This window comes from Dermacentor albipictus, chromosome 4 (genome assembly GCF_038994185.2).
Source record: "Dermacentor albipictus isolate Rhodes 1998 colony chromosome 4, USDA_Dalb.pri_finalv2, whole genome shotgun sequence".
NCBI lineage: Eukaryota > Metazoa > Arthropoda > Arachnida > Ixodida > Ixodidae > Dermacentor > Dermacentor albipictus.
The window spans coordinates 119,780,341-119,795,668 of record NC_091824.1 but is presented as its reverse complement, the minus strand read 5'-3'; the positions used below and the strand labels follow the sequence as shown (position 1 = coordinate 119,795,668).

The 15,328-nt window shown below is 46.2% G+C and overlaps 1 protein-coding gene across 2 annotated transcripts in view; it reads right to left on the bottom strand.

Annotated features, from left to right (window-relative positions):
- LOC135916035 (histone-lysine N-methyltransferase 2B-like) overlaps positions 1-15,328 on the bottom strand; it is a 103,660-nt gene that overhangs the window by 19,444 nt on the left and 68,888 nt on the right. For both annotated transcript variants that reach the window (XM_065449241.1, XM_065449242.1), the window contains exons 22-28: positions 13,762-13,823; positions 12,357-12,494; positions 9,729-9,887; positions 9,363-9,483; positions 8,599-8,677; positions 4,179-6,571; positions 487-561 (exon numbers count right to left, since the gene is read on the bottom strand). In XM_065449241.1, coding sequence (XP_065305313.1) covers positions 487-561; positions 4,179-6,571; positions 8,599-8,677; positions 9,363-9,483; positions 9,729-9,887; positions 12,357-12,494; positions 13,762-13,823 — 3,027 coding nt within the window. The remainder of the gene's footprint in view (positions 1-486; positions 562-4,178; positions 6,572-8,598; positions 8,678-9,362; positions 9,484-9,728; positions 9,888-12,356; positions 12,495-13,761; positions 13,824-15,328) is intronic.

Sequence of the window (15,328 nt, the reverse complement as noted above, 5' to 3'; positions counted from 1 at the left end):
GACACGTCAATGGTCATAACTGGAAAGCTACTTGTACCCCAATGATTTAAAGCACCATTGAGAGTACATCTGAAGATTCCCGTCATCTAGTTCACCACATAGCTGCTCCTCAATGCGGTGTAAATGACACGACTTGGGATGTTTTTCACTTTACAGTGGCAATGCCTGCTGAGGTATCATCATCTTGTCATAATCATGTTTCTTTGACATAAGAAGTCACAAGAAAGGAAAGCCCTATTTGTGCCCTCATGATTGCCTGCCATGTCTTTGTCAAAGTGCCGTCATTGACTTTGTCATCATGCCATTGTCGCCATCCTTTACTATTAAGCCAGCTATCGTTGTCGCTTTCTTTTAAGTCGCCTTCAGTAATATTTTAAACTCAGGTTCATACAGTCAGCATTGCGGTCGTAAAGCTGAGAAACAAGGTACACATTACAGACAAGAAATGGACAGATGGAACAAAAGTAAGACATTCATCTCATTTACCATCATTGGTTAAGGGCTGCATGTTGGCACCAGCACGGGCATCCTGAAGCTTTTCGAAAAGGTATCGCCAGACCTCTACAGAAAGATAGAGAGACACAAAACAAACCATCACATGTGAGTGGAAGGTTTCAACAATAACAGCTTTACAATGGCACATATCTCAGCACCAAGTGTCGGTAAACACTTCATTGTTCGAAATGTGCCCAAAAATACTTACAATGAATTCAACAAACTGTCCCTACTGACTCCACTGTTTCACTCCTTTTTTTGTTGTTATACTATTTTCAACCTTAAAAGCCACAAAAGTGGGGCAAAAAAGCAACGCAGTACCTCCAGGTGGATTTACACTCTTGCCAACAGAAAACTGCTTTTTACTACTCGACACTTTGGCCGACAGAGGAAGAACGAAACACCTCGACATCATAAGCACCATGCAAAAGATCTAAGGCCTGAAAACAAGTTCTTTGCATGATACAAGTTACAACACTGCCCTGCTGTTTGCACAGCACAGCTACAGTTGAACCTTGTTATGGCAAGCATGAATAACATCAACTTTTGCTGAAGTTTTATAAAATTCATATGCATTTAAGGGCATCTGTAGTAAACCTGCTCGAGCGTGTTCTGTATGTTCTAGATATACTGAACTCTTCAACGCTGAAACGCGCTTGCCCGAATTTCTGAGGCAGGCTTCTCTGCAGTGCATCAATCTTTGGTGGTGTTGTGGAAGGTGCGAGAGACTCGCTACCGCAAGCAAGCGTAAAACTATCACATCCAATGCACTGACAGCGTCACTCTTAGCATAACAGCATAAACACTCGATGAAATAGTCAACCTTGGCGCATGGTTTCCAAGGCCCAGTGGCATGTGCAGGCATGCTAATGATATTGGAGCTGATTGCTGTGCACCCCACTCCCACATAGAAAGCAAATCGCATGATCATACGTCATCCGTTTCTGCAGCACTTCCTCAGTTTGTGCAAAGCACTTCACAATACAGCGGAAAGCCAAATCACCATTGAGATTTTCGGCTTTGTCACCCATGTGTCTGGGAGCCACAAAAGGGTTGCTCCATCCATGCTGTCATCCTCTGTTGTGTGAACGCTACCTATGAAGTTATCCAATGCGCATGACTTGTTCGTCACATGACTTATTCGTCCGCAATCACGTCTGTCATGTGAATCCTGCTTAAATGCTGCTTGTGCTGTGCAGTGAGATAGTCTATGTACATGGCCATGCGGTACGCATGGTGGAAAACACTAAGCAGAAGAGAGCTTTGACATACACGGTGAAGTCACTGGTCTTACACATATCTGTCAAACTGAGAACATTAAAATTTTTGAAAATCACGTGGATGGGGACGTGAAGAACAGCATGCATTTTCATAAACTTTTCCTTTAGCACACACTTTTGTGGCATACATATGGAGTTTATTAATGATGATCATACTTTAGACACGGCACTGACGCGGCAGCAAACTCTGAGCAACTGACTGATTAGCAAAGCATTGTTTTAGATCCCACTGACTTTTTCAGCGACTTTGCTATTGCTGGTCTCACCTGCTTAGGGAACTATACTGAATAAACTTGTTCAATGCAAGTACGCCTCTGGTACATGGCGCCTTGCGCCACTCTGTATTTGAACACCTTTAAAGGGACCCTGAAATGATTTTGACGATATTGTACAAACATACTGAATCGTTAGAGTAGGTCCTTCTGATCATTAATTGATGCATCTAAGTGCTCCGTGTAGAGCATGTAATTTATTACAAGGTTTTAAAAATGTACATCGCCGCTGATCGCAGCACACTGCTCGGCAGAATTTTCAGCCGCCCCTACCCATATGATGTAAATCACCCATATGACGTCATTAGGGCGAGCTATCCGTTTGGCTGCTCAGGGCGTGTCACTGATAATTTTTACACCTTTATGGCGAACAAATGATGTTCGTAGTAGTTGGAATGTTAGTTAATTTGTTTCTATAAAAAGAAAGTAACACAAAGAGAATGCACAAGAACAATTTCTCACTACACTTAAGCACTTCCAGCACACAGCACGCGTCATCTGCTTGCGTTACGAAATACTCCATTTTGACGAGAGCTCTGCGGTCAGAGTCGGTCTTAGTCTTTTCGCGAGCACTATGATTCGACTTTGTTGCGTTGTGGACTGCAAACGTAGCGACTGGCAATATGTCAAGCTGCGACATCATGTCCCTCTGCAAGGCAGCAGACGAGTGAACTTATCTTTCTTAAAACATGACACAACATTAATAAAATAGTAGAATCAGCCTAATTTGTAAACTTCACAAAAAAAATTCAGGAGATTTGGCAGGTATGCTAACATCATTCTTCTGGCATAAGTTTATGATAACAAATTTCAGCTACGCCAAACTACATGGATTTTCACTGTTTACTATAATGAGGTTTGACTGTAGGTGCAGCATCACTGCAAAGCAAAATAGGAGTGAAAAGGAGCAAGCTGGTGAATAGACACTCAATTTTAAAATGTGTGGTTCTGGCACCCATAATAAAGAGTTGCCTTACTAAGTAGACATATGCCGCAATGGATGTCTGCACTGCAGCAAAAAGTGAAGATAAATGAATTTCTCATGGGCCTGATAGATTGCAAAAAATGATGGATATTTAAAAAGTCACTAAATCGTGTAATTAGGGTTTATCGAATAGTAAACTCTCCTAATTGAATAGAATATGAATATTTGAGAAAAACAACCCCTGAATATAAAATCGAATATTTTATTTTTTCCCCATTATAGAGAAATATAAAGTTAGTGCAGAGTCCTCTTGGTATAAAAGAGGCCTACTGACATGGCCTACTGATTATTTAGATGGCTTATTTAAAGGCGTAGTCAAATGTATGCAATGCCATCAGCAAATGGTTGTCCGGTAAACTGAGGAGCTTGTATAAATGAGGAAGAACTGCTTTTCAGTTATCTGGTGCACCATGACAGTGACAGTAATCAAGAAAAAAGGAACCATACGTCATCAGATGCATGTAGGTTCCATTCAAAGAGAGAAGCGTTGATACTACTGCACCGCACATTGCTTTAAAGAGACAGAGGCATGGTGCGAACGGCCAAATAATAAAGTGATTTGGCTAAACTGAGACAACAAATTCGCACATACTGTATAGACTCATGCAAGAGCTGCACTTTCTTTTTCACAATTTTGACGAAGTGTGGCCCTTCACGGGAACAAATCTTTTGGTCAAAATGGCGTCGATGCAGCCAGCGACTTGCGCACACCCAGGACCCATTGCATCAGAGGTCAACGCGCAGCTCGCGCCATCTAGCGGCAGCACGGGCAAGTATGCAGCACATGAAAATGCGCTGATGCGCGTGCGTGGTATTGTTTTCTATTATTTCAGGCCACAATAAGTGTTGTCACCTCTAACGTACTTAAAAAATATATGTATTCAACAATTTCAAACAGCAAATTCTTGAATTGTACGCAAATCAAATAACAAAGACATTTCAATTTGTAGTCAATACTTCGAATACTTGCACACCCCTACAAAAAGAATACATCACACATAAGCCATAGACAACTGCAACACACACTATCCGGTTGGAACTCTGCCACCAAATACACAAGGTACAACATCAAGCAAGCAAACAACAGAAGGAGACAGTAGGTGACAACTGAAAGACAAGTATTGACAAAGAAAAGGAGTCCCATACCATGTGCATCAGGTGAAGAATGCAAAAAGCCATCCTCGCTGCTGATTTCATAGACAACGTAGGGCCGGTCAAAGTGCGACGAGCGCATCTCCTCCTGCAGCGGCACTGCTGGAGGCAGCGTTCCCACCGTGCTATGCACAGGTTCCTTGCTTTCCGGAGGCACGGCCGTGGACGATGTTGGAGGGCACGGCTCAGGATCACCGTCAGTTGGCCAGCCATCCTGAAGAATGCGCTGAGCTGCTTTTTGGAGCAGTGCAAAGATAGACTCTGCACCGAGAGAACCCGAGTCGCCCGCACCACGAGGACTCTCCTGGGGGCTTGGGCTGAATGGTGGCTGTGGCGGCGGCAGAAGCACTGGTGACACGCGTCCCGGTCCGCTGAGGAACTCCGTTGATGAGTCTGGCTCGGGATAAACCTCGGGGGACGGGGCACTGCGTGGTGCATCAGTTGCTGCTGGCAACACTGGTGGGGAAGGAGCCGAAGTCGTGCTTGTTGGCGTGACTACTGGCGCTGCTGGTGGGGAGGTGGTTGTTGCAGGTGCAACTTTCACAGCATCACTCACAGCAGCGACTGCAGCAGCAGAGGTCGCCGCTGTGCGCACTGGCAGAACGACGCACTTAGTGCACTGTTCCCGAGCCACAAACGTTTGGCTTTGGGCCACAATAGTCTTTGCCACCTGTTTCCCGGACTGCAGAAGCCGCTTCCGCATCATGGCTGCCTTGGCACACTGTTTCTGGGCAAGCATGTTGCGGTGTGCATTTGCATAACAGGGAACGCGCTTGGACGTCGGGCATGACCTGGAACCTGGTGTTGGTCCAGTGCTCACCATGGAGGTCTGACTGGTGATTGACGTCATGAGTCCCGCCGAGGCCACACCGGGGGCCATGACACCAGCATTTGCTACGAGCCCGCTGCCTGCTACAAGGGGCACCTGGCTGCACACACCAGGCGACTGCAAAGCAAGGGGCATTACAGGTGCCGGAGCCTGGCCTCCGAGGCCACCAATAAACGCAAGCGGCGGCGCTGCTGGCTGCATAAAGGGCGCTGCCACCAGAGGCAGTGAGCCCAGGTAGGCAACTTGAGCCCCTGCTGCCATGCTCAGCGTAGACACACAATTTTCAAGGCGGTAGTGCTGCCGTGGTATGATGATGGTACCACCAGGCACTTCATAGACCTCAAACTTGTCACAGCTCACACTCGTCATGTTTATGGTTGACGGGAACTGGTTGATCATGGGAAAGTTGTAAGCATATGGGGAGTAGCTGACCAGGGGCTGCGTGGCGGCCACAGGGGGAATGCCGAGGCACGGAGACTGGGCCTGCAGAGCAGGTGGCACCATTGAGGTTGCTCGCTGCTGCTGGTGATGCTGGTGATGATGATGCTGCTGCTGTTGCTGCTGCTGCTGTGGCTGATGCTGGTGTTGATGGGGTTGCTGCTGGCAAGAGGCAGGCCTCGACCTCTGCTGACAACCCTGGGACTGGGAACCTGGCACCTTGGGCAGGATGGTCTTCGGGGAAGCAGCTGGCCGCGACCGCGCCCGGCTGGGTGTCATAGCCAGCTTGCTAGCTACTGTCTTGGCTGTCCGGTTTTCACAGGTGCACCCACACACGCTTTGCTGCTGCTGCTGTTTCACAGGTTTTGCGACACACTTCGGAGTAGACGACGTTGCACCACTGCTAGCCAGTTGCTGCCCACTACTCTGCACCGTCACATGTGCCTCGGGGGATGGCACAGTGGACACCAGAGGTGGCTCAATGACCCCTCGGGCACTATCCCGATGCAGCGGCTGCTGGTCCTTGCCACCGACCGCAGGGGCAGTCACTGCCTCGCACTTAGCTACATCACTACTCCTCACCGATTTGTCCTGGCACACTGTCAATGACTGGTCTGCCACAGCAGGAGGTGTCGCGGATGTCGCTGCCTCTGCAAACTCACTACCACCACTATTTACACTGGTTGTCGGTGCAACACTGCTGCTACTGCTGCTACCGCCATCAGCACTTCTGGAGGAAGCAGCCACCGGGTCACACGACCTCGATATATTCTCCAGGAGCTCAGCAAAGTCCATCTGGCTGTCGCTGTTCTGGACACACCGAGCAAGTTCATCGAGGATTTTGGCATCAAGGTCATCCAAGTCGGGGGCAGGCGGAGCAGGCAAGCCGTCACTTGATGACACACTGAGCCCGCCACCCGTGCTATCACAGTTTGCAGACGAAATATCACATTGTGCTAGGGCACTCCCTCCAGGGGATGGGTCGTCGTGTGCAGTGGTCACATTTATTCCCCAGTCCTCCTCGCATGGTGGAGGGCGTGGCGGACGCACCTCATATGTCCGGCACACATACACCACTCGCTGCCTAGGATTCTGAGTGCTCCAGAACATGCGCCGAACCCTGCACCATGTAAAAAAAACATCCAGATTGTGTGTGTGTGTGTTTTCTTCCTCCCACAAAGGCAATGTGCAAGAAAAGCCAAGAAACACCATTCCTAGTCATCAACCACCTGCAATAAAGTTTTAAGTGACACTAAACAGAAAAATAACTTGAGCTGTACCAGTGCATTATCCTTTTAAAATACCAAAATGAAATTCTGCGAATCCAACCCAAATGTTGGAAATCTGGGAAGCGAAGCTTTCATGAAGCTGTTAAAGAAATTTCATGCAACTGATTATATTCTGCACAGCATATTGAACCATAGTGGTTAGCTGCTCGCCACTGGATCTCAAGACGCAGAGACCTCCACCACATTACCTATGTGCGTGCATTATACTGTCTCCAGGAAACCCATTTGCTTCTACATTGTATTGAGGGTCAGCACACCAACTAGAGTGGGCTGATCCTGGAGATTGTTCAATCTACCTAGAGTATTCTAGAGTGCTTGCACTGCACTCTAGAACAGCCAAAGATGACATTTACCAAGCTCCAAGAATTTGTATGAGCCACAACGGCCCTAAGAAGAAAAAAAAAATACTTTGAAATCAATGTCCCATTGACACACCTTCGCTGGGGTTTCGATGTCAAAAATAAAAAATTACACGTTTAAGTTTCATTTTTTCTTTAACGATCAAGCAATTACCACAATATTATCAAAAATGTTATCTTGAAAGAATATTTTATCAGTCTATACTAACTTAATTCTTGTTTTAGAGTCCCTCTCATTTTTGTACCACGGTGTCGCACATAACATTCAGTGCAATAAATGTCTTGATATCAGCTGAAGTGTATGCCTGGGCAAGTTTCTTGTACATCCCTGGAAGGGGGACAATGCAAAAAGTTTATGATTCCCATGCAGTTTGAAACAGTACCCTGGCAGCTACCAGGCATCTCACAATGCTGGCAGGATGAGGGTTGTTGCCAGTGGCATTGAAAGTGTTATATTTCCATGGTGCATGAGATGAGACCGACAGGAAATCAACAGTTAGTCAGTACACAGTGAAATACTAGATAGGTTAAGTTAGCTTGATGTTTACCGTTCATTTTGCTCAGACCGGCGTATACACAGCAGCACAGCAGGAATGCTAGTGCGCTTATTGTGCGTTTACACACACCACTCATGCCAGCAGCAGAAGGCACAAGATTCTCCTGGCTCTGCCACCAAGTTGATTGAGTGGCACATTGATGATGGGTAAACTCCACTTTGTCGCTTTCGCAGCCATATGCCCTCAGCGTCTCTGGAGACTGCCTAACCTTCTGCGCATGATTAGTGCATGCATCGTCGATAGTGGGACAGCATGACCACAGCATATCTAATGCATTCGCATAATTGCTGTCGCAATAAAAGACACAAGAAATAAGTAAGAAAAAAAACAGCGCCATGCTGTTGCTCTTTCCACTCCGTGTCTTTCCACACTGCCCTTTTTCTACCTTCTGAAATGGCAGGCATTGAACCATTCAATGTCTCAACACTTTAGCAAGACTGCTAGCAGTAATGATGATAGTAATTGTACATTTACCTCCAGTCAGGATTGACTGATAATGTTCAGCACATTCACCTTGAAATGAAATTTTTTCCTTCACTGTCCCATGTAAAGAGAAAATAACAAAAAGGCAACATGACATTGCAATGGCAACGACATCATGCGCACATTTTTACAATGTGGATGTCAAGACTGAACATTCACTCTTCAAGACATAGGCCTACAGCCTGATTATGCGCTATGTGGCTGCATAAACAAGTATGCAGTTACCTCAGTGCCTGTGTGAATGAATGCAGAGGCTGCCATAGAACTTAGCTTTTTCATAACCTCGGTGTCTTGTACTCTCTATCGCACAACTTATTCTTGCACTAGCAGCACAAGGGCAAGCAAAATTCAGTGAAGTTACGGTCACAGTGTCACCATTTGAATAAAAAAATTTGTTATTCAAGTACTGTATAACAGGCCATTTCCACGACGAGTGTGACAGCAGGAAAAAAGGCGTACCTGTAGTTGACAGGAACAAGAACATTTTCAAGGTCTGACGCCTCTGTCAAGTGTCCCAGGCACTCGATGGTCATGGACCCTGTATAAGAACATACAACACGACACTGCATAGGTGCAAGATGGCACATTGTCTGCTAGAGAAAGGCAGCCGTGACGCACAGTTTAAAAGGCACAAGCTTTCACTCTACCAGTTACAAACTTGTTATGAGCCTCTTTGCAAAAATGTGAAGCTATGAACAAGTAAAAATTGTTTTCAATGAATTGCCTATATTTTGCCCCTTCCAACAGAACCCCAGGTCACTTGGGCAAGTTTTTCGTACATCTCTGGAAGGGGGACAACGAAAAAAATTTATGAATCCCATGCAGTTTGGGACAGTACTCTGGCAGCTACCAGGCATCTCGCAATGCTGGCAGGTAGTCCCCTTTGTGAAACCATGAGTTGCTGTGGTGGCTATGGGGCTCTAGTGAAAGGTTGCACCACTGACAAAATTTTCAAGCTGACCGCTGCTTTTTAACAGCATTAACCATCATCATAACCTTAATTAGGCGCACTGCAGGACAAAGGACTTCGACAGAGATCTCCCCATTATCTCTGTCCTGCGTAAACCAAACTTGCCCCGTACCCATGAATGTTCAGGAGACACATTCAACCATCAGTGAGCACAATTAGACTAGTAATGATAACGAGCAAAGTGTTAATAGGGCAACTTGAATGAAACCACTCAAAGTGTAAGACACAAGTAAGAAAGTGTGCGTCACAGTACCTGCAATGACAGTCATCTCCTGGGCAAGAGTTCCTTCCCAGGCTTTCTGCCATTTAGGATTGACATCCTGGTGGTCCACATAGACTGCACGGCAGACGGAAAACTTGTCCCCTTCAACCACCTGCGCAAGGGCAACACATTTCACTATTCAGAAAGAATTCACTACACAAAATAAAAATTTTGGTACAAGCTCTATCCAGAATAAGGCACTACGCTAGTCCCCTATACCTCCAAAACGGAGTTTCAGGGAGACAAGAGAGAGAGAGAGAGAATCAAAACATAACTCCTGTATCTGTGTTCTTTGTAACATGATTCAGCTGTGCAGGGAGCCAGCCCCTGCTGGGAAAGACATTCGGTAACACGCACCTCTCGGTTGACATTGCTCTGGTGGAAGGAACAGAAGACCTTCTTGTCGGCTTGGAAGACGGCTTGCGCTGCTTGTGCGCAGCCAAAGTGGAAGTTGGCGGGGCACCCTCGCACGCAGCACCCTACCGTTGCACCCACGATGCCACACACCTCGCAGCGCTGCATTTTATCAGGTAAGTATACAGATCAGCGATTCTCTTGTGGTAGTTTCAAAGTAAAAAGTCAGCAGAAAAGTCAGTCACTGAAATTTTTTCACTGCATGTTTGCAAAATGCTGCGTGCATGCTTACAATGGTTAATTTTACTTTATTGAAGTACGACTTCAGCTAGCCAAATCACCCCACCTATTGCAGCCACTGAAGCTAGACGCAACACTGCAACGCCAAAAGGGCAGACCAGTACTGCCACTGTGCTTCTATAATTACAGCAATACAAACAACACTTTCTGTAGACCCTTCTGAATGCCTGCTGACAGTCCGGACGAGTAAGCAATGCGCACAAGATTAGAAGCACAGCTCGGTGCAGTTTAATTAATCCATGCAGACATCAGCAGTGCTACTTAGTGGGCCAGACTGTTGTTTTTACACATCACTGATACTGGCACTACATATGTGCAACGTCATAACACTGATATGTCTAGTGTATTTTATTTGCAACTAAGAAATATGTATTACAAGAAGAAAGCAGGCAGAAGCTATAATTATCAGCTCACTGCGGCTGTGGCCTTTGCAAATACACACACTAAGCAACGCAAAAACAACCCGAGAAAGGAAACACAGACCACTTGCGGAGGAGCTAATAAGTGACGGCATGCAAATGCTCAAACTCATAAATACAAATTGCGATTAAATTGCAAGTGAGTAGCACCCGAGATTCCACTGTAAAATGCAACTGCAGAAGCAGAACTGCTCAGTGTATTGCACAAAGAAAGCTCCTGGGTGCTACAGCCATGCAAGCAGGTCTGACCTCGTCGAGAGCCATAATGCTGGTTGGAACAAGAGTGTGCTTCAATCCAATGACTGTGGTAGCAGCTGCGCCCTCTCCCTTCTCAAAAAAAAAAAAAAAAAAGGCTCTCAAGATGCAACTATACCAGCATAACCAGATTTCACAGCATTAGTAGCAAAAGAAGGTAAATGAACACATCATTCTGTACTGCATGCATTGCAGGCCATATTAAGCATTTGGTCATCATCATCATCATCATCAGCCTGGTTACGCCCACTGCAGGGCAAAGGCCTCTCCCATACTTCTCCAACAACCCCGGTCGTGTACTAATTGTGGCTATGCCGTCCCTGCAAACTTCTTAATCTCATCCGCCCACCTAACTTTCTGCCGCCCCCTGCTACGCTTCCCTTCCCTTGGGATCCAGTCCGTAACCCTTAATGACCATCGGTTATCTTCCCTCCCCATTACATGTCCTGCCCACGCCCATTTCTTTTTCTTGATTTCAACTAAGATGTCATTAACTCGCGTTTGTTCCCTCACCCAATCTGCTCTTTTCTTATCCCTTAACGTTACACCTATCATTCTTCTTTCCATAGCTCGTTGCGTCGTCCTCAATTTGAGTAGAACCCTTTTCGTAAGCCTCCAGGTTTCTGCCCCGTAGGTGAGTACTGGTAAGACGCAGCTATTATACACTTTCCTCTTGAGGGATAATGGCAACCTGCTGTTCATGATCTGAGAATGCCTGCCAAACGCACCCCAACCCATTCTTATTCTTCTGATTATTTCTGTCTCATGATCCGGATCTGCCGTCACTACCTGTCCTAAGTAGATGTATTCCCTTACTACTTCCAGTGCCTCGCTGCCTATTGTAAATTGCTGTTCTCTTCCGAGACTGTTAAACATTACTTTAGTTTTCTGCAGATTAATTTTTAAACCCACTCTTCTGCTTTGCCTCTCCAGGTCAGTGAGCATGCATTGCAATTGGTCCCCTGAGTTACTAAGCAAGGCAATATCATCAGTGAATCGCAAGTTACTGAGGTATTCTCCGTTAACTTTTATCCCCAATTCTTCCTAATCCAGGTCTCTGAATACCTCCTGTAAACACGCTGTGAATAGCATTGGAGAGATCGTATCTCCCTGTCTGACGCCTTTCTTTATTGGGATTTTGTTGCTTTCTTCATGGAGGACTACGGTGGCAGTGGAGCTGCTATAGATATCTTTCAGTATTTTTCATAATAACGCTCATAATACAAAGTGCACACAGAAACGTACATGGAGTGCCGAGCTACTGTGCCCAAGCAAAGAGAATCACTAGAGACCCTGAATCCGACATGATCGACATTGCCTTGCTCACAGGTTAAAGTTAAAGTCATAGAAATCTGTAAAACAAAAGAGGCTTTTATGTACTGGGCACCCAAATAACCATATTTTAAACATCTGGCAAAAATTGATGGCACAAACCTACAACTGTTACCCTCAGAAGCTTACCAAAAAGCTGATCCGTATTCAACAAAATTTTGCAGTGTTTACTTACCACGTAACATGGGCTTGCAACTGCAGCTCGTACAAAGCCCACCAAAAATGCATCAATTCTGACAGCTTGTATTTTTTTCTGTTTGTTTATTTGTTTCTTTGTTCTTTTCACCACACTTTCATCTAGCCAACAGTGGCCACCCACACTTACCAGGTAGCGCCCTCTCGAGATGGCAGAATGCACCCGGTGCAGGGCACCATCACCCTGTTCAAAGACCTCCGCTGACCAGAGCGCACAGTTGACGTGCACCCAGTTATCCTGGCCAGCATACAAGAGTCGGCCGGACTTCTGCATGAAAGAGCATGGCACATACCAACAATGCATTTATTGCAGCGAATTCCTCAGATCCACACTTAAAAAAGCACTACTACAGTAAAAGCTCGTTACTACGAACACTACACTAACAAACTTTTCAGAAATCCCCAGCTGACTTCTTATGGTTTCCAATGTAAAAATACTTCAGTACTATGAACTTCAGAATATTGAACATCTCAGAATAACGATCGTTATCCACTTTCTGTGTTATGTTAACAGCGCCTCAGCATTACAAACTAATATTCCAAAATCTGGGGATTCCTAGATTTCAGTGTATCCTTCATGGCAGCCGAAACAGTAGGCTAGCAGACAAGGCACAGAAAGCGGACATCGTGGCGCACGGGTTCAAAAAACCTGAGAGGGTGCTCAAAAAAAAAGAGAATGCAGGAGAGAATGTTTTTAATCTATTCCGGATGCAATGGCGCATCGGCTTTTGCCATGCTTCCCCTAGGAAAGTGTCGCCTAGCAATGGAGGCACGTCTCTTCCTTCTTTCGCCCTTCTTCCTGCAAATGCCTCTTCCTTTCATGCTTCTTTCTGTGGTTGTGCTAGCTACGCACGTTGAGAGATGTAACCTCTGTAGTCGCAGGGATGCGACAGTCACACTTTGCACCTTGTGGACAGCGTCATTTACACGCGCTTGCACTTTGAAATAATTCAGGTGTCCGCCTCAAGTGAGACATTTGTAGTGTACATGGCAAGGAATGTGAAAGCAAACAAACAAGCGGCATGGACGCAGAAGCAACATGGAGCTTCCTTTTTGTCAGTAGTTTTCTCGGCGTCAGAGCCTGCTTTGCACGCGTCACTCACGGTGCTTCAGTGGAGCGTGGCGGCGGAATCTATGGAAAAAAGCAACGGTACAAACTGAGAGCCAACAGCGACATTTTCATGGATAGCTAAAACGGTGACAACTTATGAACTGGTGGCCTGATGGGTGGAGTGGTTAATTTTGGCGCTTTCACTATAACGACCTTTTAGAATAACAAACTATTTTTTGGCAGTCCTGTGTGATTCGTTATATTGAGATTTGACTGTACACTTAGCCAATTCTAATGCATACCTTTCTTCCATGAAAACAGGTCAGAAAGCTGTCACTATACAACAAAACTTTGAGCTCAGTGTGGTTTGGGGGCCATTTAAAATGTATTCCAAATCTCACAAAAATGCACAGAATGCTTAGACATAATTAAGTTAATAGTCTCTGAGCTGAATAAGTCAGATGCAATTCGGAAGGAAACTCACGGTACAGGAGTCATCACCAGGCTGACCACATAGCACACACTGCCGAGAGTCCACTCCTTGCTCTACAAGCAAGCAAAAATGTAACACATGCATGAGTTCACTGTCATGTTAATTAGAATGGACACCACCACATACACAATGCAGATCAAGGATAATCACAGAGCTTCACACAGCCATCGTGGCAGAGAAACACTGCAAATATATCTTACCCAAGTTCCACCAACATACCGTGAAGCCTTCCTTATAACTAAGACACAACTGACATACTGGCTGTACAGTCAAACCTCGATATGTCGAACAGCGCGGGGTTCACGAAATAGTTCGATATAGCCAGAATTCAATATATAAAATAAGGTAAAAAAATGCGTAAACTTGTACAAATCAATCAATGAACCAATCGTGGCGCAGTAAATACACCCTTGAAGCTTCACAGAAAGTATTTATTTCTTTGGCTGAAAGCACTGCAGCAATGTAGCCCGCTTCTTATTGGCAGCCACGTGCTTAACCGTAGCATCCTCAACTTAGTCTAAAAGATCCACAAGTAATAAGCCGGTGCCTTCTGCTGCACTGCAGTAGCGGCGTAGAAGGGCCTAAGCAGCTACAGCCTCAGCTGAAGTCGGGAGCAGGGCAAAATCAGCGCTTCAACCTCAGCAGCGTCTTCATTGGGCCGCTACTTCCGCTGCAATCTCTACATGCCGAGTGGCGAGTCCCCCTCTACACTGAGCGACATTCTCGATGCAGCAACGAGAGGCGCGGAGGCAATATGGGCACCCACACCCAAATTTAAACAGTCAACAGGCGAGGAGTTGGCGCTAACTTCAAACACACGTGTACCCAAACCTACATATACTTGGCTTTATTTACCACACACAATACACTGACGAATGCCTGTGGTGCGGTGGCATCCAGACGTTACCGCACAGAATGTGGATGTACCAAAACAGACTGGCAAGAACCAAACAGACCGCAATGAACCAAACAGACCGGCAAGTAAGCCGGAGCATTGATGACGATAGCAGAGACAACTACGCAAGGCAATATTTGTAGTTTTATAGATATCACCCACACTCAGGCAAACATGAACGGATCTCACTCAATGACCATGAACACTTGCCGTCACAAATCAAGCAAACGCTTTACACTGTGTCTCGAAAACTTGAGACTACGCAACCACCAACACTAGGCATGTGGGAACACAATGCGCATCAAGGCACCAACCATCTAGGCTCGCCCTTTTGCACTTGCCGGGGTTTATCTGAGCGTGGCCCGCATATGGACGTTCATGCGCAGCCACAGCAAGGATAGCAGAGGAGACGTGCCCGCTAGGGCGAGAGGGCAGATGGGCGTGTCTCCAGCATCCCCCACCGCCACCCCATCCCCCTTGCGCTGAAGGAATCAACTCACGTGTTTCTCCGAGCACTACGAACTGCCGCGCGCCCCATGGCCTTGGCAACGTTGTTTACCAAAGCGAGGTATGGCACAGCAGTGTTCGCTGCACACTATGTCCCGGCGCACGTGCTTCCATATCGTTTTTGCCACTCGGTCTTTTCGTGCAGTAGGACGCTTG